Source organism: Cynoglossus semilaevis, chromosome 3 (assembly GCF_000523025.1).
Source record: "Cynoglossus semilaevis isolate Cse_v1.0 chromosome 3, Cse_v1.0, whole genome shotgun sequence".
NCBI classification, from domain to species: Eukaryota; Metazoa; Chordata; class Actinopteri; order Pleuronectiformes; family Cynoglossidae; genus Cynoglossus; species Cynoglossus semilaevis.
Window position 1 is genome coordinate 235234 of NC_024309.1, and position 15507 is coordinate 250740.

Below are 15507 nucleotides of genomic sequence, written 5' to 3' on the forward strand. Positions count from 1 at the left end.
CTGTGCTCACCTGCCCGCTCTCGAAAATGTATCCCAGGAACGCCACTGAAGACACATGGAACTCGCTCTTCTCAACCTTAACAAACAATTTGTTATCCAAGAGTCTCTGGACGACTTGTCTGACATGGCGAACATGTTCCTCTGCACTCCTGGAGAAGATGAGGAACAGCAGGTGTGCTTCGGTAATTAACCAGGCAGAGTCAGGGAAATGTGCCACGCCCACCACACAGACAGAGACAAGTGCACAACACAAGAATGGGGAAAACAAGAGGGAAACACAGGGAACGACAGTCACGACTGTCATCGTGACATCCCCAGAGATAAGAATAAGGGATTGAGGGTGAGCTGTTTGGAGCTGTGACACCACAGAAAGAAGAGTCTCACAAGTAGTTGCAGCGTCAGTGTACGTTGGGTGAATGTACACTGCCATCACTATAACTTGTGAGAAGTCACGGGGCAGGTAATAAGGGCGCATGCTTGAATGATTGCTCGTATCTTGGAATACTCGTATGTCTGGACACTTGTACCTCGAAGTTCCACTTTACTGTCAATTGCATCAATACAGTGAATTTCCATTGTCCATTTGTTAAGATTTGTAGCTCATTAAAAGTGCTGTTTCAGTGCAATGTAAATGTTTAAAAGCAAGACCTCAGAGGTGTCATTTTGTACAGAAAGCCAATTAAATGGATTAAAATGAAATCTTCTTACATTTTTGAAATGACAAGGAAATTGATGATTAGTTTCATATTTGAAAAGACTAAGGGCTGAAGACTCCTAACACTAGAAATTTAAAGCTCTCTTTTTGGAATTCTCTTGTAAGAAAATGTGTTGTCAAATCAAAGTAGTTAAAAATAGTAGAAATCATTAGAAAATAAATACAAATATTGAAAGACACATGCGCATAAATGTAAAAGGCAGTGCACAAAAAAAAGGATACAGTGGTTTTCAACATTGGTTTCACATAAAATATCTAATAATTGTTTGGTTTTTAAAAAAATGATAATTAAAAAACTGTACTAATCTGGCTACTCTGTATTTGCAATAAAAAACAAAATGAAAAATACCTCTAAGGTCATCCGACATTAACAATGGGATCACAGACCAAAAACTTTGTGAACCACTGAGCTAAGTGGAGGCTTGTTGTCCCCATGTGAATTATTGCAACTAGACATGTGAAGTCACCCTTTGTGATCTGCTGTTATCCTGTTTTTCTAGTCTGATGTAATACAGGAAGTAAAAGGATAAATCAGTTTACTGTACTTCCGATCTGAGTTCACACTGAAAAGACATGGAGCCTAAGCTACAGTGTGTGCTGCTTGGACTTTGGTGCTTACTACTGCCAACGCTTGAGCAAGGTACAATAACTCTTATTGATTTAGCTGATAGATGTATGTTTTCATCATGCGATTAACACATTTTGGATTCATAATAATATTATTGTGCTATTGTGTTTTTAAATAGCTACACTTATACATCAGAAACGGTTGCTATTGAAATATCGTCAATGAATAACACCCCCTTCAAACCCATATTTGAACTTGTCTATCACTTCACTTTTTATATTATAGGAAGCAAGTACAAAATACTTTTCTAAACAAAATCTTTTTCTTTGCTTTCTATCAGATGCTCTTCATTTTGCTGTGGTAGCTGACTGGGGTGGGATTCCTGTCCCTCCTTACTATACAGCTCATGAACAGGCAGTTGCAGCAGAGCTGGACAGGCTTACCCGGACAGAGGAACTAGACTTTGTCCTTAGTCTGGGAGATCACTTCTATTTTTACGGCGTTCAGAATGTGGAGGATTTACGCTTTAAGGTAAAAAAAAAAAAAAGACTAAATCTGAGTCCTTAAAGTTTTTGACATTTCATTTGGATTATTAACAAGTTAGAACTCATGAAGTAAAAAATAGAGAGGGAGAGAATCGAATGTGGGAGTGTTTCAATTGAAATACAAAAATAATCACACTTTGTTCTGGATATTCTTTTAATAATCAACATGCACAAAATAATTTCAAATTTTATAAAATATTCAAAACATTTTTTTTCAAGGTAGAGAGAAATTAGCTACTTGTCATTGTGACACAGCACACCACGAAATGTGACCACTGCACACAACGAAATTATGCTTTTAACCCATCAAACCCACCAAAGTGAACAGTGGGCAGCTTTAAGTGCCCGGGGAGCAGTGTGTGGGGACGGTACCATGCTCTGAGAACCTCAGTGGGAACTTGGCAGCTGGTTGACTCAAACCTGAAGCCTTCCGGACCCAAGTCCGCTTCCCAAGCCACTACTGCCTCACAAGAATTTAAGTACAATATGTACCCCCCTTGATGAAGAAAATAATTAAATCAAAGAGGTTCACGTCACCCGGATTGACGCCCCACCCTGGAGCCAGCCCGAGGTTGGGGCTAGCAGGCGAGCGCATGGTGGCCGGGTCCTTGCTCACCGGCCGGGCTCAGCCCGAACAAGCGCCTTGAGCCCGCTTTCCAGTGGGCTTACCTCCCGCAGGAAGGCCCACAAGGGGCCGGTGCCTTGTGATTTGGATGGTGGTTGTGGGCAGAGACCCCGATGGCCCAATCCCTGGACAACCACTCTGGCTATGGGGACATGGAATGTCACCTCGCTGGGGGGAAAAGAGCCTGAGCTCGTGCAGGAGTTTGAGTGATACCGACTAGATATAGTCGGGCCCATCTCCACTCACAGTCTGGGCTGTGGGACCCAACTCCTTCAGAGAGGCTGGACTCTCTTCTACTCTGGAGTTGCTCGCGGTGAGAGACAGCGCGCTGGTGTAGGCTTACTTATAGCTCCCCAGCTTGCCAGTCGTGTGTTGGAGTTCTCCCCACTGAGTGAGAGGGTCGCTTCCCTGCGCCTTCGGGTCAGGGATAGGTGTCTCACTGTTGTTTCAGCCTACGGGCTGAATAGCAGTGTAGAATACCCGGCCTTCTTGCAGACACTGGGAGGGGTACTGGACAGTGCTCCTCCCGGGGATTCCATCGTACTGTTGGGGGACTTCAACGTCCACCTGGGCAGCGACAGTGACACCTGGAGGGCGTTATTGGGAAGAACGGCCTCCCTGCAAAGTCACAGTTTGTCCATAACAAACACCATGTTCAAGCATAAGGGTGTCCATCAGTGCACTTGGCACCAGGACATCAACTGATCACCACCTGGTGGTGAGTTGGCTCCGCTTACAGGCGGCAAAGCTGGATAGACCTGGCAGACCCAAACGTATCGTGAGGGTCTGTTGGGAACGTCTGGTGGAATCCCTGGTGCTGGAGCCTAAATTTTTGGAAGGGAACTCTGTCTACAAGGTGGCAGCAACTCATACAGTGGTTTGAACAGACCAAGGGGGGCATGAAATAAAATAATTGAGAACCACTGATCCAGGCCAAAGTTTAAAACAAAGCCTCTACTGGTAAACAATGGAGCTCACAAGCTTTCAATTTGTCACATACCGTAGGACTTCTTTAGCCACTCAAGCTACAAAAACAGGAGGGATGACCCTGAGTTTGTGAAAGTGAAGGGTATATGAACTATAAAATACTATGTTGAAAGTGTTGTGACAAATATATCCAGGATTTATGAAACATTATAAGGTAATGTGGTTTTCCCTCTACAGAACACGTTTGAAAATGTCTTCTATCAGTCATCTCTGCTGGATGTCCCATGGTTCCTGGTCGCTGGAAACCATGACCACAAAGGAAACATCTCAGCTCAAATAGCTTACTCTGATATATCCCGCCGCTGGTAAGTAAACGTTTTAGTAGAAAGTTTCAAAGGTCTTATACCAGGAGCCTAATTATTAGTTCTTATTAACGTGAAGATGGAATCATCTTCACGTTAATAAGATAACGTTAGTAATATAAAACTTGTATTTCTCGAGTCTCATCTGCAACAGTGTTCTCATCTGTGACAATCTTTTCTGGGAATCCTGTAGTATCAAGGGTAAAAAACAAGTAAAAATATTGATAAACATTCATAAGTCAAATCATTTTTTATTTAATTCACAAAATGAATTTGTTTCGATGGTTTTGTACAGTCATATTTTGGCAATGGCAGGAAAGAAGACTTTCTTTTAAAAAGGCAGAAATCACCTGCAGAGCCAGGCTTAGTGTTGTCTTCTGGTTCAGCAAAGACAGAAGGGGGAATTGTGGGAGAAAGCAGTAAGGGAAGACAGAATGTTCTGAGGTCTTCCTCTTCTCTTTCCTAGCAACTCTTTTTTCCAACTGTTTTAGTCTCCTCAACACATCTCAAAGGCCTCTGTAACTTTATCTACAAATGTCTCCAACTCAACTGTCCCTCTAATCTTTTCATTTGAATCCTCCTGGTCACATCTCATGTCCATCTCTACAACCTCCACCTCAACCATTTGTCTGTTCCGCAGCCAGCTTCTCCAAACCAGCAGAGTCTTGTTTCCATCCATTCACCCTACCACCCTCCCTTTTCTTTATCTCTTGCACTGTAACTCTAGGTATTTAAACTGATCGACCTTTGCTAAGTTTTTTATTGCATTTTTATTGTTCAATCTCGTTTCTTCCACATGCTCCTTTCACATGATCCTTACTCTCACGACAGATGACAATGTAATTTGGAAACATTATGGTCCATGGAGCCTGCCCACATCTTTCAACCTGTCCATCAACAGAGCTGATCTCAGATGCAACCCCACCCTTACCTTGAACCCATCCATCACCCCGACAGCACTCCTGACTACTGTCTCATACATTACCACTGTTCCTCCAAAAACACCAGCCTAACAAAACACCCAACGAAGTTCAAAACACTACAGTACCCCCACCACCTCCAACCCCCAAAAGATGCCTCCTCATTTATTTTCCACATACTGGTGCTTGACAGCACACATACTGTACACATTCAAAATATTCAAAGTAATTCATGTTTATATGAATGAAGTACAGTTTTGACAGAGATAACTACTACTTAGGGATGTCCAATAATATCAGTCGGCGAATATTAGCATAATTATGGAATATTTGTAAGAATTTGTATTGTTTTTTCCCTCAGATATTAAAAACCGCAGTGCCTGGGTTTTGCCAAATGATCTGTCCTCTAAAAATAGTTTAATGCCCTGCATCAGACCTTTCAGATGCCTCAGTGCTCTGAAGAACCTTTATTGAAACACAATTGCAGTACCTCATTCTAAACTCCTTTTTTGCTCTCAACCAGAGGTGGAAAGTAACAAATTACATATACTCATGTTACTGTAATTGAGTAGTTTAAAATAAATATTATTAAAATAAATGCGAAGAAACACAATCTGTGTTTACTGAAATAGAATATCGTGGGCATGCGTGCACGGATTTCCCACTATGTTAATGTAGCCAGAGAACGTTGACTAAGAGACAGACTCTAGCCTGTCAATGGATGATGGCTGGTGCTGAACAAGAAATGGATGTTAAGGATTGCAAGGAAGTACCATCTCCTTGACAATCCTCAATATCAAAGTAAATATACTTTTAGTTAATTACATTTTTTTTTCCTGGTTCCAGTACGACCCTCGTATACTTCAATGCCTCTTTAGACTTTCTTATACAGTACTACATTTCGTGCTGTGAGACCTTAGAAAATGCCTTCTGGGTCCACAGAAACATTATTCCCCATTTTTCTTTGCTGATTTAACTCACTGTGCATCATTTCTGTAGTTTTTTCATTCACTAATCTATCCAAATCCCATTTCCTTATTTACGTCTCTTATTACTGTCCAACCTTTATCACAACTCTGACTACTGTGTGTGTGTGCTACTTTCCTCTTTTAACAAGCCCACATTTCTGCTTTACCTACTTTCCATCTCTACCCTATTCCTCCACCAATCTGTCTTTTCCTCTTCTGTCTAAAGTTAAACAAAAACAACAGTAAAGTACTTCTGACTCATCGTAAGCTCATTCTCAACAAGTGCTCATTGCTCGTTCCTACAATTCATGTCAGTTTATGCCTTTACTTTTTTACAACATTCTTTTTTAAAATTAATTTTGTACTCATAACATAAGGTCCGTTTTGTTTCTGTAGGAATTACCCTGCTCTCTATTATGACCTTCATTTTACTGTACCTCACACAAATGTGTCTGTACACATCTTGATGATTGACACAGTGGTGCTATGTGGAAACACTTATAACCATATCCAGCCTTTGGGAGCAGAGGATTCAAGAGCAGCAGAAACTCAGTGGACCTGGATCGAGACCAAGCTGGCAACCAGTAGGTGAGCTCACATTTTTTTCCTATGGGAAAAGATCATTCTGAAACATTTACTTTATAGGGTCAGATCAAGGTTGTGGTGTATACCTGTTTATGACAGTGTGACGTCATGAGAGACTGGTGTAAAAGTGTTGGCAGTTATGGTTATAGCAGTTATGTTTTAGGAAAATAAAGTACACAGTTGACACAGCCGTTGTCCGTGTTTGTGTGACATAACAAAAGTCAGATTATCATCCTCTGTAAGGTATTGTAGGTCACATTATAAACTAAGATAAATTAAATAACAAGGTTATTGGGTTTTCTGGCAGAGATGGAGCTACCAGGTAGGAGAAAGAGAGGAAGACCAAAGAGGAGATATTTGGATGCAGTGAGGGAGGACATGCAGATAGTTGGAGTCAGAGTAGAAGATACAGAGAACAGGGAGAGATGGAAATCAATGATCTGCTGTGGCAACCCCTGACAAAAAAAAGGGACAAAGCCAAAAGAAAAAGAAGAAGATTGGGTTTTCTGGCAACATGATAGAAGCATTGTTGGTTGCGAGGTATGTGAGGTAATTTTGCACCTTGTAAATAAACTAAACCTGAGGAATCTCCCTAGTACTGCCCTGGGCAACTCTCAGTTCAGCAGCAGAAGCTGGTAGTGACTCTTGGAGTGCCTTGGTCTAAGAGGGGGACTCCTAACCAGAGAAACAAGTTCTCTAGACCAAGGTAAAAAATAATAAGGGTCTGGGTACTTGGGCCTAGATTTTTTTTTTCAGGCCTAGTTTTTGGTTTTGTTTATTCCAGAGACCTTTTTTTTAGTTTTATATGTACCGTATTTTCCGGACTATATGTCATTAAGAATATAAGTCGCACCAGCCACAAAATGCATAAGAAGAAGAAAAAACATATATAAGCCGCTGCAGAGTATAAGTCACACCAGCCACCATAAAAATGTACTTATGTCGGTCCATATTCACAAGAGCAGTCAGTGGTGGAACTCCAACGAAAAAGGTGGCTTTGTGGCTAGCAGTAGGACATCATGTCCTTTTAAAGCGAGAATGGAATCCTTCTGCATTCACTGACATATCTCCAAGAAGCTCTGTCAACTGTTTTGAGAGTTATAGTACCTGAAATGCTTGGAATGCATCATTAACATATTTTTGCAGGTCAGAATATGTTATAGTGGCTGGTCATTATCCTGTTTGGTCCATTGGACATCACGGACCAACATCCTGTCTGCTTAAACGGCTAAGGCCCCTGCTGAAGAAGTTTAAAGTCACAGTATATTTGTGTGGCCACGACCACAATCAGCAGGTATGTAACTGTTAACTCATGCAGAAACACAATCTGGAATTCCATTTAATTATATATCTATTTTACTATATATTTCTAAATATATGATTATGTATATATATATATGCTTATGTATATATACTTAAGTATTTTCTTTTTTTACCCTATTTCTAGCAAATAGTGCAGAGAAGTTCTTAAAATGAAAAATTAAAGACGAACGTCTTGCATAACTTAACAAAATATATTTAAGCCAAAAATGTATTTTTTTTCCCCCCAACAGTTTATTAGAGAGGATGACGGAAGCCCATATGTGGTTAGTGGAAGTGGCACAATCAGTGACCCTGACACCACTCACGAGGACAGTGTTCCTCGGTCCTGGCAGCTCTACTCCAGTCCTGTCAATCACACCGTTGGAGGAGTGGCTTACTTTCAAGTAACCAAGCAGCAGATGACCATTACGTTCCTGCAGACAAATGGAAAATGTGCATACCAGGTGGAAGTGCCAAGGCGCATGTTGTAAAATGCTGTAGATTCCAGTTTTCTGCAAATGTGATTTTTTTTATAAAGGATATTGGTTCCATACTGTATCTGTATCCAGTTTTCTGCAAATGTGATTTTTTTTTATAAAGGATATTGGTACTGTATCTGTACCTGAAAAAAAATATTTTAATCAATAGATGTTTTTACTTCAATTACTAGATGTTTCAGGTGACACCATTTACACATGTCAAGTGTTAAATTTGTTCATGAAGACTGTGACTGAAAATATTCATCAGCAACGCCTTCTAGCAGACAAAGCTAAATAAATGCTATAATGACAAAGGCTATGACAACAATGAGGTAAATGAAACAAAAGGAGATGAAAATCTGAGAGGGTAAATTAGTAACTCCAGAAGCAGAGCCACAAATGCTAATTGAGTTGTTTTTATTTTCTTTATTTGTTATCTTTAAATTTATATTTTGCTGTAAATACTGTGTTTTTAGTGCTGTGAGGGCCATGTTTTCGTTGACTTACTAGAACATTATGTATTTCTTCGGGATTGTGTGCAATGGCATTACAGCCACAAACATTGTTTTATTTTTTTGAAAATTGCACATTTATTTTCTTAATCTTCTTCTTCTTCCACACCTGTATTTGACAATTAAACCTTAATACCAGAGCAAAGCAAGATAGATGGATATGTATACAATGACTGGAAATTCTAGAAATACATTTAGTCGACTAAATCTACCACAGATTTATCTGACTAAAACGCTTAATGTTTACTTAAACTAGATTTCAGATAACTAAAACTAAATAGCATGTTATCCAAAAGTCGAGGAACGTTACGCTCTCACAACAGGGATTGGATAGACCCAAAAGTAGGATCGTGGTTTCCAGAAGGCAAGTTAGAGTTTATTAACAAGTCAAAGAATAAATGTATCGGCAGTTCATATGAAGGTGCTGCTGGCTGGCAGTGGGGCGTATACGTCCCAAGTGGTGTCCCAACAGTGCAACGTGTCCCCTGTGAAATCACCATTACCACATGGCAATCTCTTTTGCCGTGTTCAGGAAAGAGAGGAAAGTGAACTACTTGTCATTGTGACACAGCACACAACTGCACACAATTAAATGTGTCCGCTTCCTTAACCACTAAGCCACCACTGTCCTAAAACAGTCTTGCATTGGCCAGGAATCAAACCCGGCCCTCTTACATGGCAGGAAAGAATTCTACCACTGAACCACTAATGCTTGTAATGCTGTAATGCTTCATTCTACCACTGAACCACCAATGCTTGTAATGCTGTAATGCTTTGAGATACTAGACCACAAGTTACCATACTACCCAAATTACCCTGGCGGCAGGGCCTTAAATACATTTCTCAACCCTGATTGGGATTACCACAGGTGCATGCCACTTCCATTGCTCCAATCACCAGCAGCTGTGGACAGAGAAGACAGAGTGCAGGCATACGGGTTCACTTACGCACCAAAAAACAAACTTTGCCCTCTACCGCTACACCAAAATCCCAACCTCAACACAGAAATTGCTGTTAAAATTAACACAGGTGGGTTCTCAACTCCAAGGTGGAAAAATTTGGACTTCCACCAAAAGGCTCCTTATTTCACCCCTTCTATACATTGAGTCCTGTCAAAAACATGTAAATTAGCTTGTTTGGATAACTTCTGTGGTAAATGTTAACCACACAAACTGTGCCAAAATAATTTCTTGTTTTACACATTATTATGTTGACAGATTTCCTTGCTGAATTTTCTCACTGACATGGTATTTTTGTAAACTCCAGTGGTTTTACTCCCCTAAAACACTTGCTATTACAAAAGTGGTCAATTGATTAAAATTTTGTGTCCATTCAAATGTTATTACTATGGTGTGCATGCGTTCTCCGTGTCCATCATTTCTCGTGTGAGCTCCAACTACCTGCATGTCCTCCCTCACTGCATCCATATATCTCCTCTTTGGCCTTCCTCTCTTTCTCCTACCTGGTAGCTCCATCTCTAACATTCTTCTACCAATGTATCCACTGTCCCTCCTCTGCACATGTCCAAACCATCTCAATCTGGCTTCTCTAGCTTTTTCTCCAAACCTTCCTGTCTGTGTTGTCCCTCTAATGACCTCATTCCTGACCCTGTCCATTCTTGTCACTCCTAAAGAGAATCTTAGCATCTTTAACTCTGCCACCTCCAGCTCCTCCTCCTGTCTTCTGCCTATTGCTACTGTCTCTAAACCATACATCATGGCTGGTCTCACCACTGTCCTGTAAACCTTTCCCTTCACCTTAGCTGACACTCTTCTGCCACCGATCACTCCTGACACTTTTCTCCAGCTGTTCCATCCTGCCTGTACTCTATTCTTCACCTCTCTTCCACAGTCTCCGCTGCTCTGAACAGTTGATCCTAAGTACCTAAACTCCTGCACCTTCACCACCTCTGCTCCTTGTAGCCTCACTATTTCACTGTTCTGCCTTTCGTTTACACACATGTACTCTGTCTTGCTGCGACTGACCTTCATTCCTCTTCTTTCTAGTGCAAACCTCCACCTCTCTAGGTTCTCTTCTAGCTGCTGCCTACTCTCACTACAGATCACAATGTCATCTGCAAACATCATAGTCCATGGGGACTCCTGTCTGACCTCATCTGTCAATCTGTCCATCACCACAGCAAACAAGAAGGGGCTCAGGGCCGATCCTTGATGTAGTCCCACCTCCACCTTGAAGTCTTCTGTCCTCCCAACAGCACACCTCACTACTGTTGTACTATTCTCATACATGTCCTGCACCAAACTAACATACTCCTCTGCCACTCCTGACTTCCTCATACAAAACCACAATTCCTCCCTTAGCACTTTGTCATATGCCTTTTCTAAATCTACAAATACACAATGTAGCTCCTTCTGACCTTCTCTGTACTTCTCCATAAGCATCCTCAAGGCAAATATTGCATCTGTGGTACTCTTCCTAGGCATGAAACCATACTGTTGTTCACAAATCTCCACTCCCTGCCTCAACCTAACTTCAACTACTTTCCCAAATCTTCATCGTATGGCTCATCAATCTGTGTGGACCTGCCTCCACTCTTGTATGTTACCCTGTGTTCCTCTTTCTTTTGGAAATAGGTGTTTACCACAGCCATTTCCATTCTCTTTGCGAAATCTACCACTGCCTGTCCTTCCAAGTTTCTCTCCCTAACACCAAACCTACCTATCGCTTCCTCATCTCCTCCTAATATATATAGTCGTGACGAGCGCAGGGGATCTGAATAGATCTCAGTGAAACGTGTGCTGAATGACTCTATTACCCCCTCTTGAAATCTTAGCATTACACATTTTGCAAATCGCTATCCGTCAGTCTTTCTCAGATTAATTGAAATACGTCCACACCACAGGTATTCAGACAAGCCCTCGCTGGCTGCAGTTATTCTTGTGTCACCATAACTTCCTGTTTCGCTGTGTTGTTTCGATGATAAAAGTCTTTTGGTTGCCAAAAAATTGGTGCATCCCTTATTATTATTATTACTAGATATTCATTCATTACACTGCCGTCAACCAGTCTGTTTTTTTTGCCAGTCCTTTGTTAAACATTTACAGCATTGGACAATATGCTACATTACTTATTTTTCATTCACACACACCCTGCAATGGCACTGCGACCCCAAGGGTTAGGTGGGCTAGAACTATAAAATAGAAAATCTAAAGAAATCATTGTGAACTTGAACAAATTTGAACTGCATGTCTTTCCAAGGAGATAATCTTATACCTGAATTCAACTTAGAAATAAATACATTTTGTAACATACCTTAATAAATGACAATTGGAAGATAATATTTATAGGATTAATATTGGTACTGGCAGATACTCCACGTTGTAGTATCGGTATCAGACATGAAAAACTGGTATTTAGCCATCCCTAGTTTAGATTGAACTGCAGTTATGTGGAGGAGTTGCACTCACACTAGCCATAGAATCCAGACCTTAGGGGGCAAACACGGCTGGGTCGGTACAACGACCTTAGTGTGATGGCACCCTTAGAAACAATGCCAAGAATATTCACTCTTCACCAGATCTACTTGGTGACAACAAGCCACTGTTAACACTTCCCCCTCTGACTTTCCCCAATTTTACCTTTTCTTTTGGTCCAACCCACAGTGTACAAATTCAAGTACACCTCACCACAAGTTTAGAACTAAAGAAGCTCTTTGGATGAGAGGCGAAACATTTTCTTGAAAGATTTCACATCCAGTTGCTTAACGGAACTTCAAACTTGACCTAGATGAGAATTGCCATAGGTATGTTAGTGTCTTCCCTGCTGAGACTGCACACATACGACATGTACAAATAAGCACAGGTTTTGCACCATGTAAACAAATGTATTTATGTGTCATTCGAAATATTTATTTAGAAAAGAATCCTGGGCAATAAAAGAAAGGTAGAAAAGCAATATATACATGTTAATTTCAATCAGACACAATAAGTTATACAACAGAAACAAAAATCAATATACACATATATTCTCCCCAAAAGTGCTGCTTTCACTTGTTCCTATGCTAACAGTTAGTTCAAGTTACAAAGTACATTATAATATAATAAATAAAGCCAAGAGATAGTATTTTCTAAAGTAATTAAACCAAAAACAATAATATGAGCATAACACCGTATAAAACATGATCACTGACATTTAACATTGACATCCTTAAGGTACTTTCCCATTTCAATACCAAATGATTCCTAAAATATAACTGTTCAACATGTTCAGAGCAAGTTTCATAGAAACAAAAACAGAGCTGAATCCAGTGTTAACTACAATAGAAAAGCAAAGCTACAGCCCATGCAGGCGTCAGCTCACTTCAGACGTACCTCTAAAAACACATGGTTTTTGTGTTTATATATAGCATATGTAGCACTAATAGGTTACTTATTATTGCTTAAGGTTATTCTTGCTACAAAACAGCAAGAATAAATAGATTTTATTATTATAGTCTTGTAACTTGTAACAAAGGGATATAATGAAATTGAGCCTCTGCTTTTAACCCATCACCGAGGTGAGGGGGCACCTGGTAGCCCCCATGGACCGCCTAAGGTGCCCGGAGGGTATTTTCTTAAAATAAAACTAGTCAACAAGAGGGTCAAACATTTTACTATTACTGTGCTTTTTGAATGATATTCAAATGGGTTCAGTGACATTGGTAAGAAGACTGTCTACTGTTGCCTCAGAACTAATTATTATTACATTGTTCTGGAAGTCTGTATCAGACAAGTAGCTCTTTGTAATTACTGAGTGCCCTTGAAGTAGCTCTCAGTTGGTGACCCCTGATCTAGAAACTCACATTTGATTATAGATTTTTATGTTGTGTTGATAAAATGGCTGTAAATTATTGGCTTGTTTCTACAAAAATAGCCTAATGAGTACAGCATTTACGTATGAACACTATTTGACTAACCGCAATTTTTTTTCTAATGGGCCTGGTAACAAGTCTTTGGCACCTGGCAGGGGCAAATTGGGGGCAAGTAGGTATTATGAGCTGCATTTGCGAATAGAAAACTATAGTATAGTAGTTACGTTTTGTACTTACAGTTTAAAAAAAAAACACTACTAAACACCCTGTAGTGGCATTTCTTCTTTTTCCTTTTTAAGAGCCTTTCTTCTGCACTTGCAGCATACGACGATTACTGCAACGATGATGCCGAGCAACAGCAGTACAAAGAAGATGGCAGCAGCAATCACAGTAATTGAATAAACTGCAGGAAGCAAAAAAGGAAATATATATTATTCTTACTTGAGCCTAAATAAAGCAGAGTATTTGTGTTTGTAAACAAAAAATTTCACAGTAATTTAGGATCACATTTAGTGTACTTACTGAATAAATTGCAACATATTGCAATATATATATATATATATTCACACATATATTGCAACTATGGAATATTTTTGGAATAGCACATTTTGACGAGTTTGTCATTGATTAATTGAGTAATTGGATAAATCATACTTTTGTGTTTATAAACAACTGCATCAATAGTGTGTTATGCAACATGAAACTCCTCTCAATATAAGCAAGCAATTGGCATTCCTCTCAAAAACTGTTTGATCTAATCAAACAAACAAAGTTCAAAACCTTAGTCTTATTGGCTCCAGAACTAAGCCCATATGACTAATCTTTCTGTGAAACATGGAATGTTGAACGCCTTAAATCCTTGAAACGCGGGTCAGATACAACAGTCTGTGTAAAACAATGATACCGGAACTTTGGTGACATGGATTACAGCGTGCTGGATTACCATTTTTGGGATTACCATTTCACTACTTGCAGCTGTCTTTTAACATAAACATAAAGAAATTGAATGTCTATTCTAAGAACAATTTTCAAACAAAAACCACATCTGGACTGGCTCAGACCATTTCAATAATGCTGCCAACTTCACATAAAAATGTCAGTTATCTATATGGGTTTGAAATATATATGCAATAAAATCCCTTGATTTGCTTTTTCTTAACACATTTTCCCTGCAGTAAAATTGTGCAATGTCCCGCCACAACTTTTAATGTGCATTAATCTTGTGACCGTATTTTCCTAATGTGTACATAATGAGAGGGCTGTCAGTGATAAGACAAACCCGCTAGATATTTATTTTGGAAGTAAGCTGATCGATAAATTTTGTTTTGGCACGCAGGAGCTGTTTAAGAGCTCTCCTCGCAGAATTGTTGCTCTGTCTCACATCCTGCCTGTGCTGGTTGTGAGATTTTACAGGTCAAAGTATGGTAATTATTGGATAACAGAAACCCAATTAATGAATTAAAAAAACCTTGACACAAAGAAATAAATTATATTATTATTAAACATATATATGTATATATATAGCATGCTAATGGCAGGACTATTTATTTTTAATTAATTTAGCTAGTTTTACTTTTTTTCTGTAAACATAAATATAAATACAAAATATAATTTGTATTTGCTGGTCTGTCTAATGCCACATGTTTTGAAACCCATTTTTTAAAAACTTTTCCCATTAATTGCCAAGAATGTGGCAGCCTGACACTCAGTTAGCCATAAAATAAATAAAAGTAATAATAAGAAACAGTATTTCACCACTGTATATATTCTGTCTATATACAGTATATTAGGGATATACAATACCACTTTTTTCAGACAAAGTAAGACTGCGGGAACTCGTTCGTGAGTACTGACTAGTGATATGCGGATCGATCCTGAAATATCGATACTTCCGATTCTGGATCTTTATGCTCTGAAATTGATTCTGAAATCAAAATATCGATACTTTTGGTACTTATGTATTCTGAGATGAGGTGTATCCTAAACAGAAACATGGTGAAAAGTATCCAAATTATTGAGATGTTGTCTAAGTGACGCTCGGTTGGTGGGACTACTTCTTCTTCCGCCTGGGTGTGTGCGTCATGCGTAAGCACAGGGGCTCTACTCCGTGCTCTCACTCAGTCACTATTGATGAGAATTTCGGCTCTTTTTTAGAGAACCGGTTCTTTTGGCTCGGTTCACTGAAAAAC

At 39.6% G+C, this 15507-nt stretch overlaps 2 protein-coding genes across 4 annotated transcripts in view; one reads left to right on the forward strand and one right to left on the reverse strand.

The window, feature by feature from the left end:
• Positions 1-1215: 1215 nt before the first annotated feature.
• On the forward strand, positions 1216-8636 carry LOC103376835 (tartrate-resistant acid phosphatase type 5-like). 3 transcript variants are annotated; one of them, XR_003049408.1, is made up of 7 exons: positions 1216-1355; positions 1624-1814; positions 3618-3745; positions 6027-6218; positions 7362-7509; positions 7769-8062; positions 8125-8636. XR_003049408.1 is itself a non-coding variant. In XM_025054581.1 (7 exons), the coding sequence occupies exons 1-6, from the start codon at positions 1289-1291 to the stop codon at positions 8006-8008; spliced, it is 966 nt and encodes a 321-aa protein (XP_024910349.1). In that variant the 5' UTR covers positions 1216-1288; the 3' UTR covers positions 8009-8035; positions 8097-8636. The 3 variants fall into 3 exon arrangements, 2 of the variants coding, with proteins under 2 accessions (XP_024910349.1, XP_024910350.1); XM_025054581.1 differs by having other exon boundaries at positions 7769-8035; positions 8097-8636; XM_025054582.1 differs by lacking the exon at positions 8125-8636 and having other exon boundaries at positions 7769-8083.
• A 3719-nt stretch (positions 8637-12355) lies between these two features.
• f3a (coagulation factor III, tissue factor a) overlaps positions 12356-15507 on the reverse strand; it is an 8161-nt gene continuing 5009 nt past the window's right edge. The window contains exon 6 of the mRNA XM_008307360.3: positions 12356-13721. Coding sequence (XP_008305582.1) covers positions 13576-13721 — 146 coding nt within the window. The 3' untranslated portion in view covers positions 12356-13575. The remainder of the gene's footprint in view (positions 13722-15507) is intronic.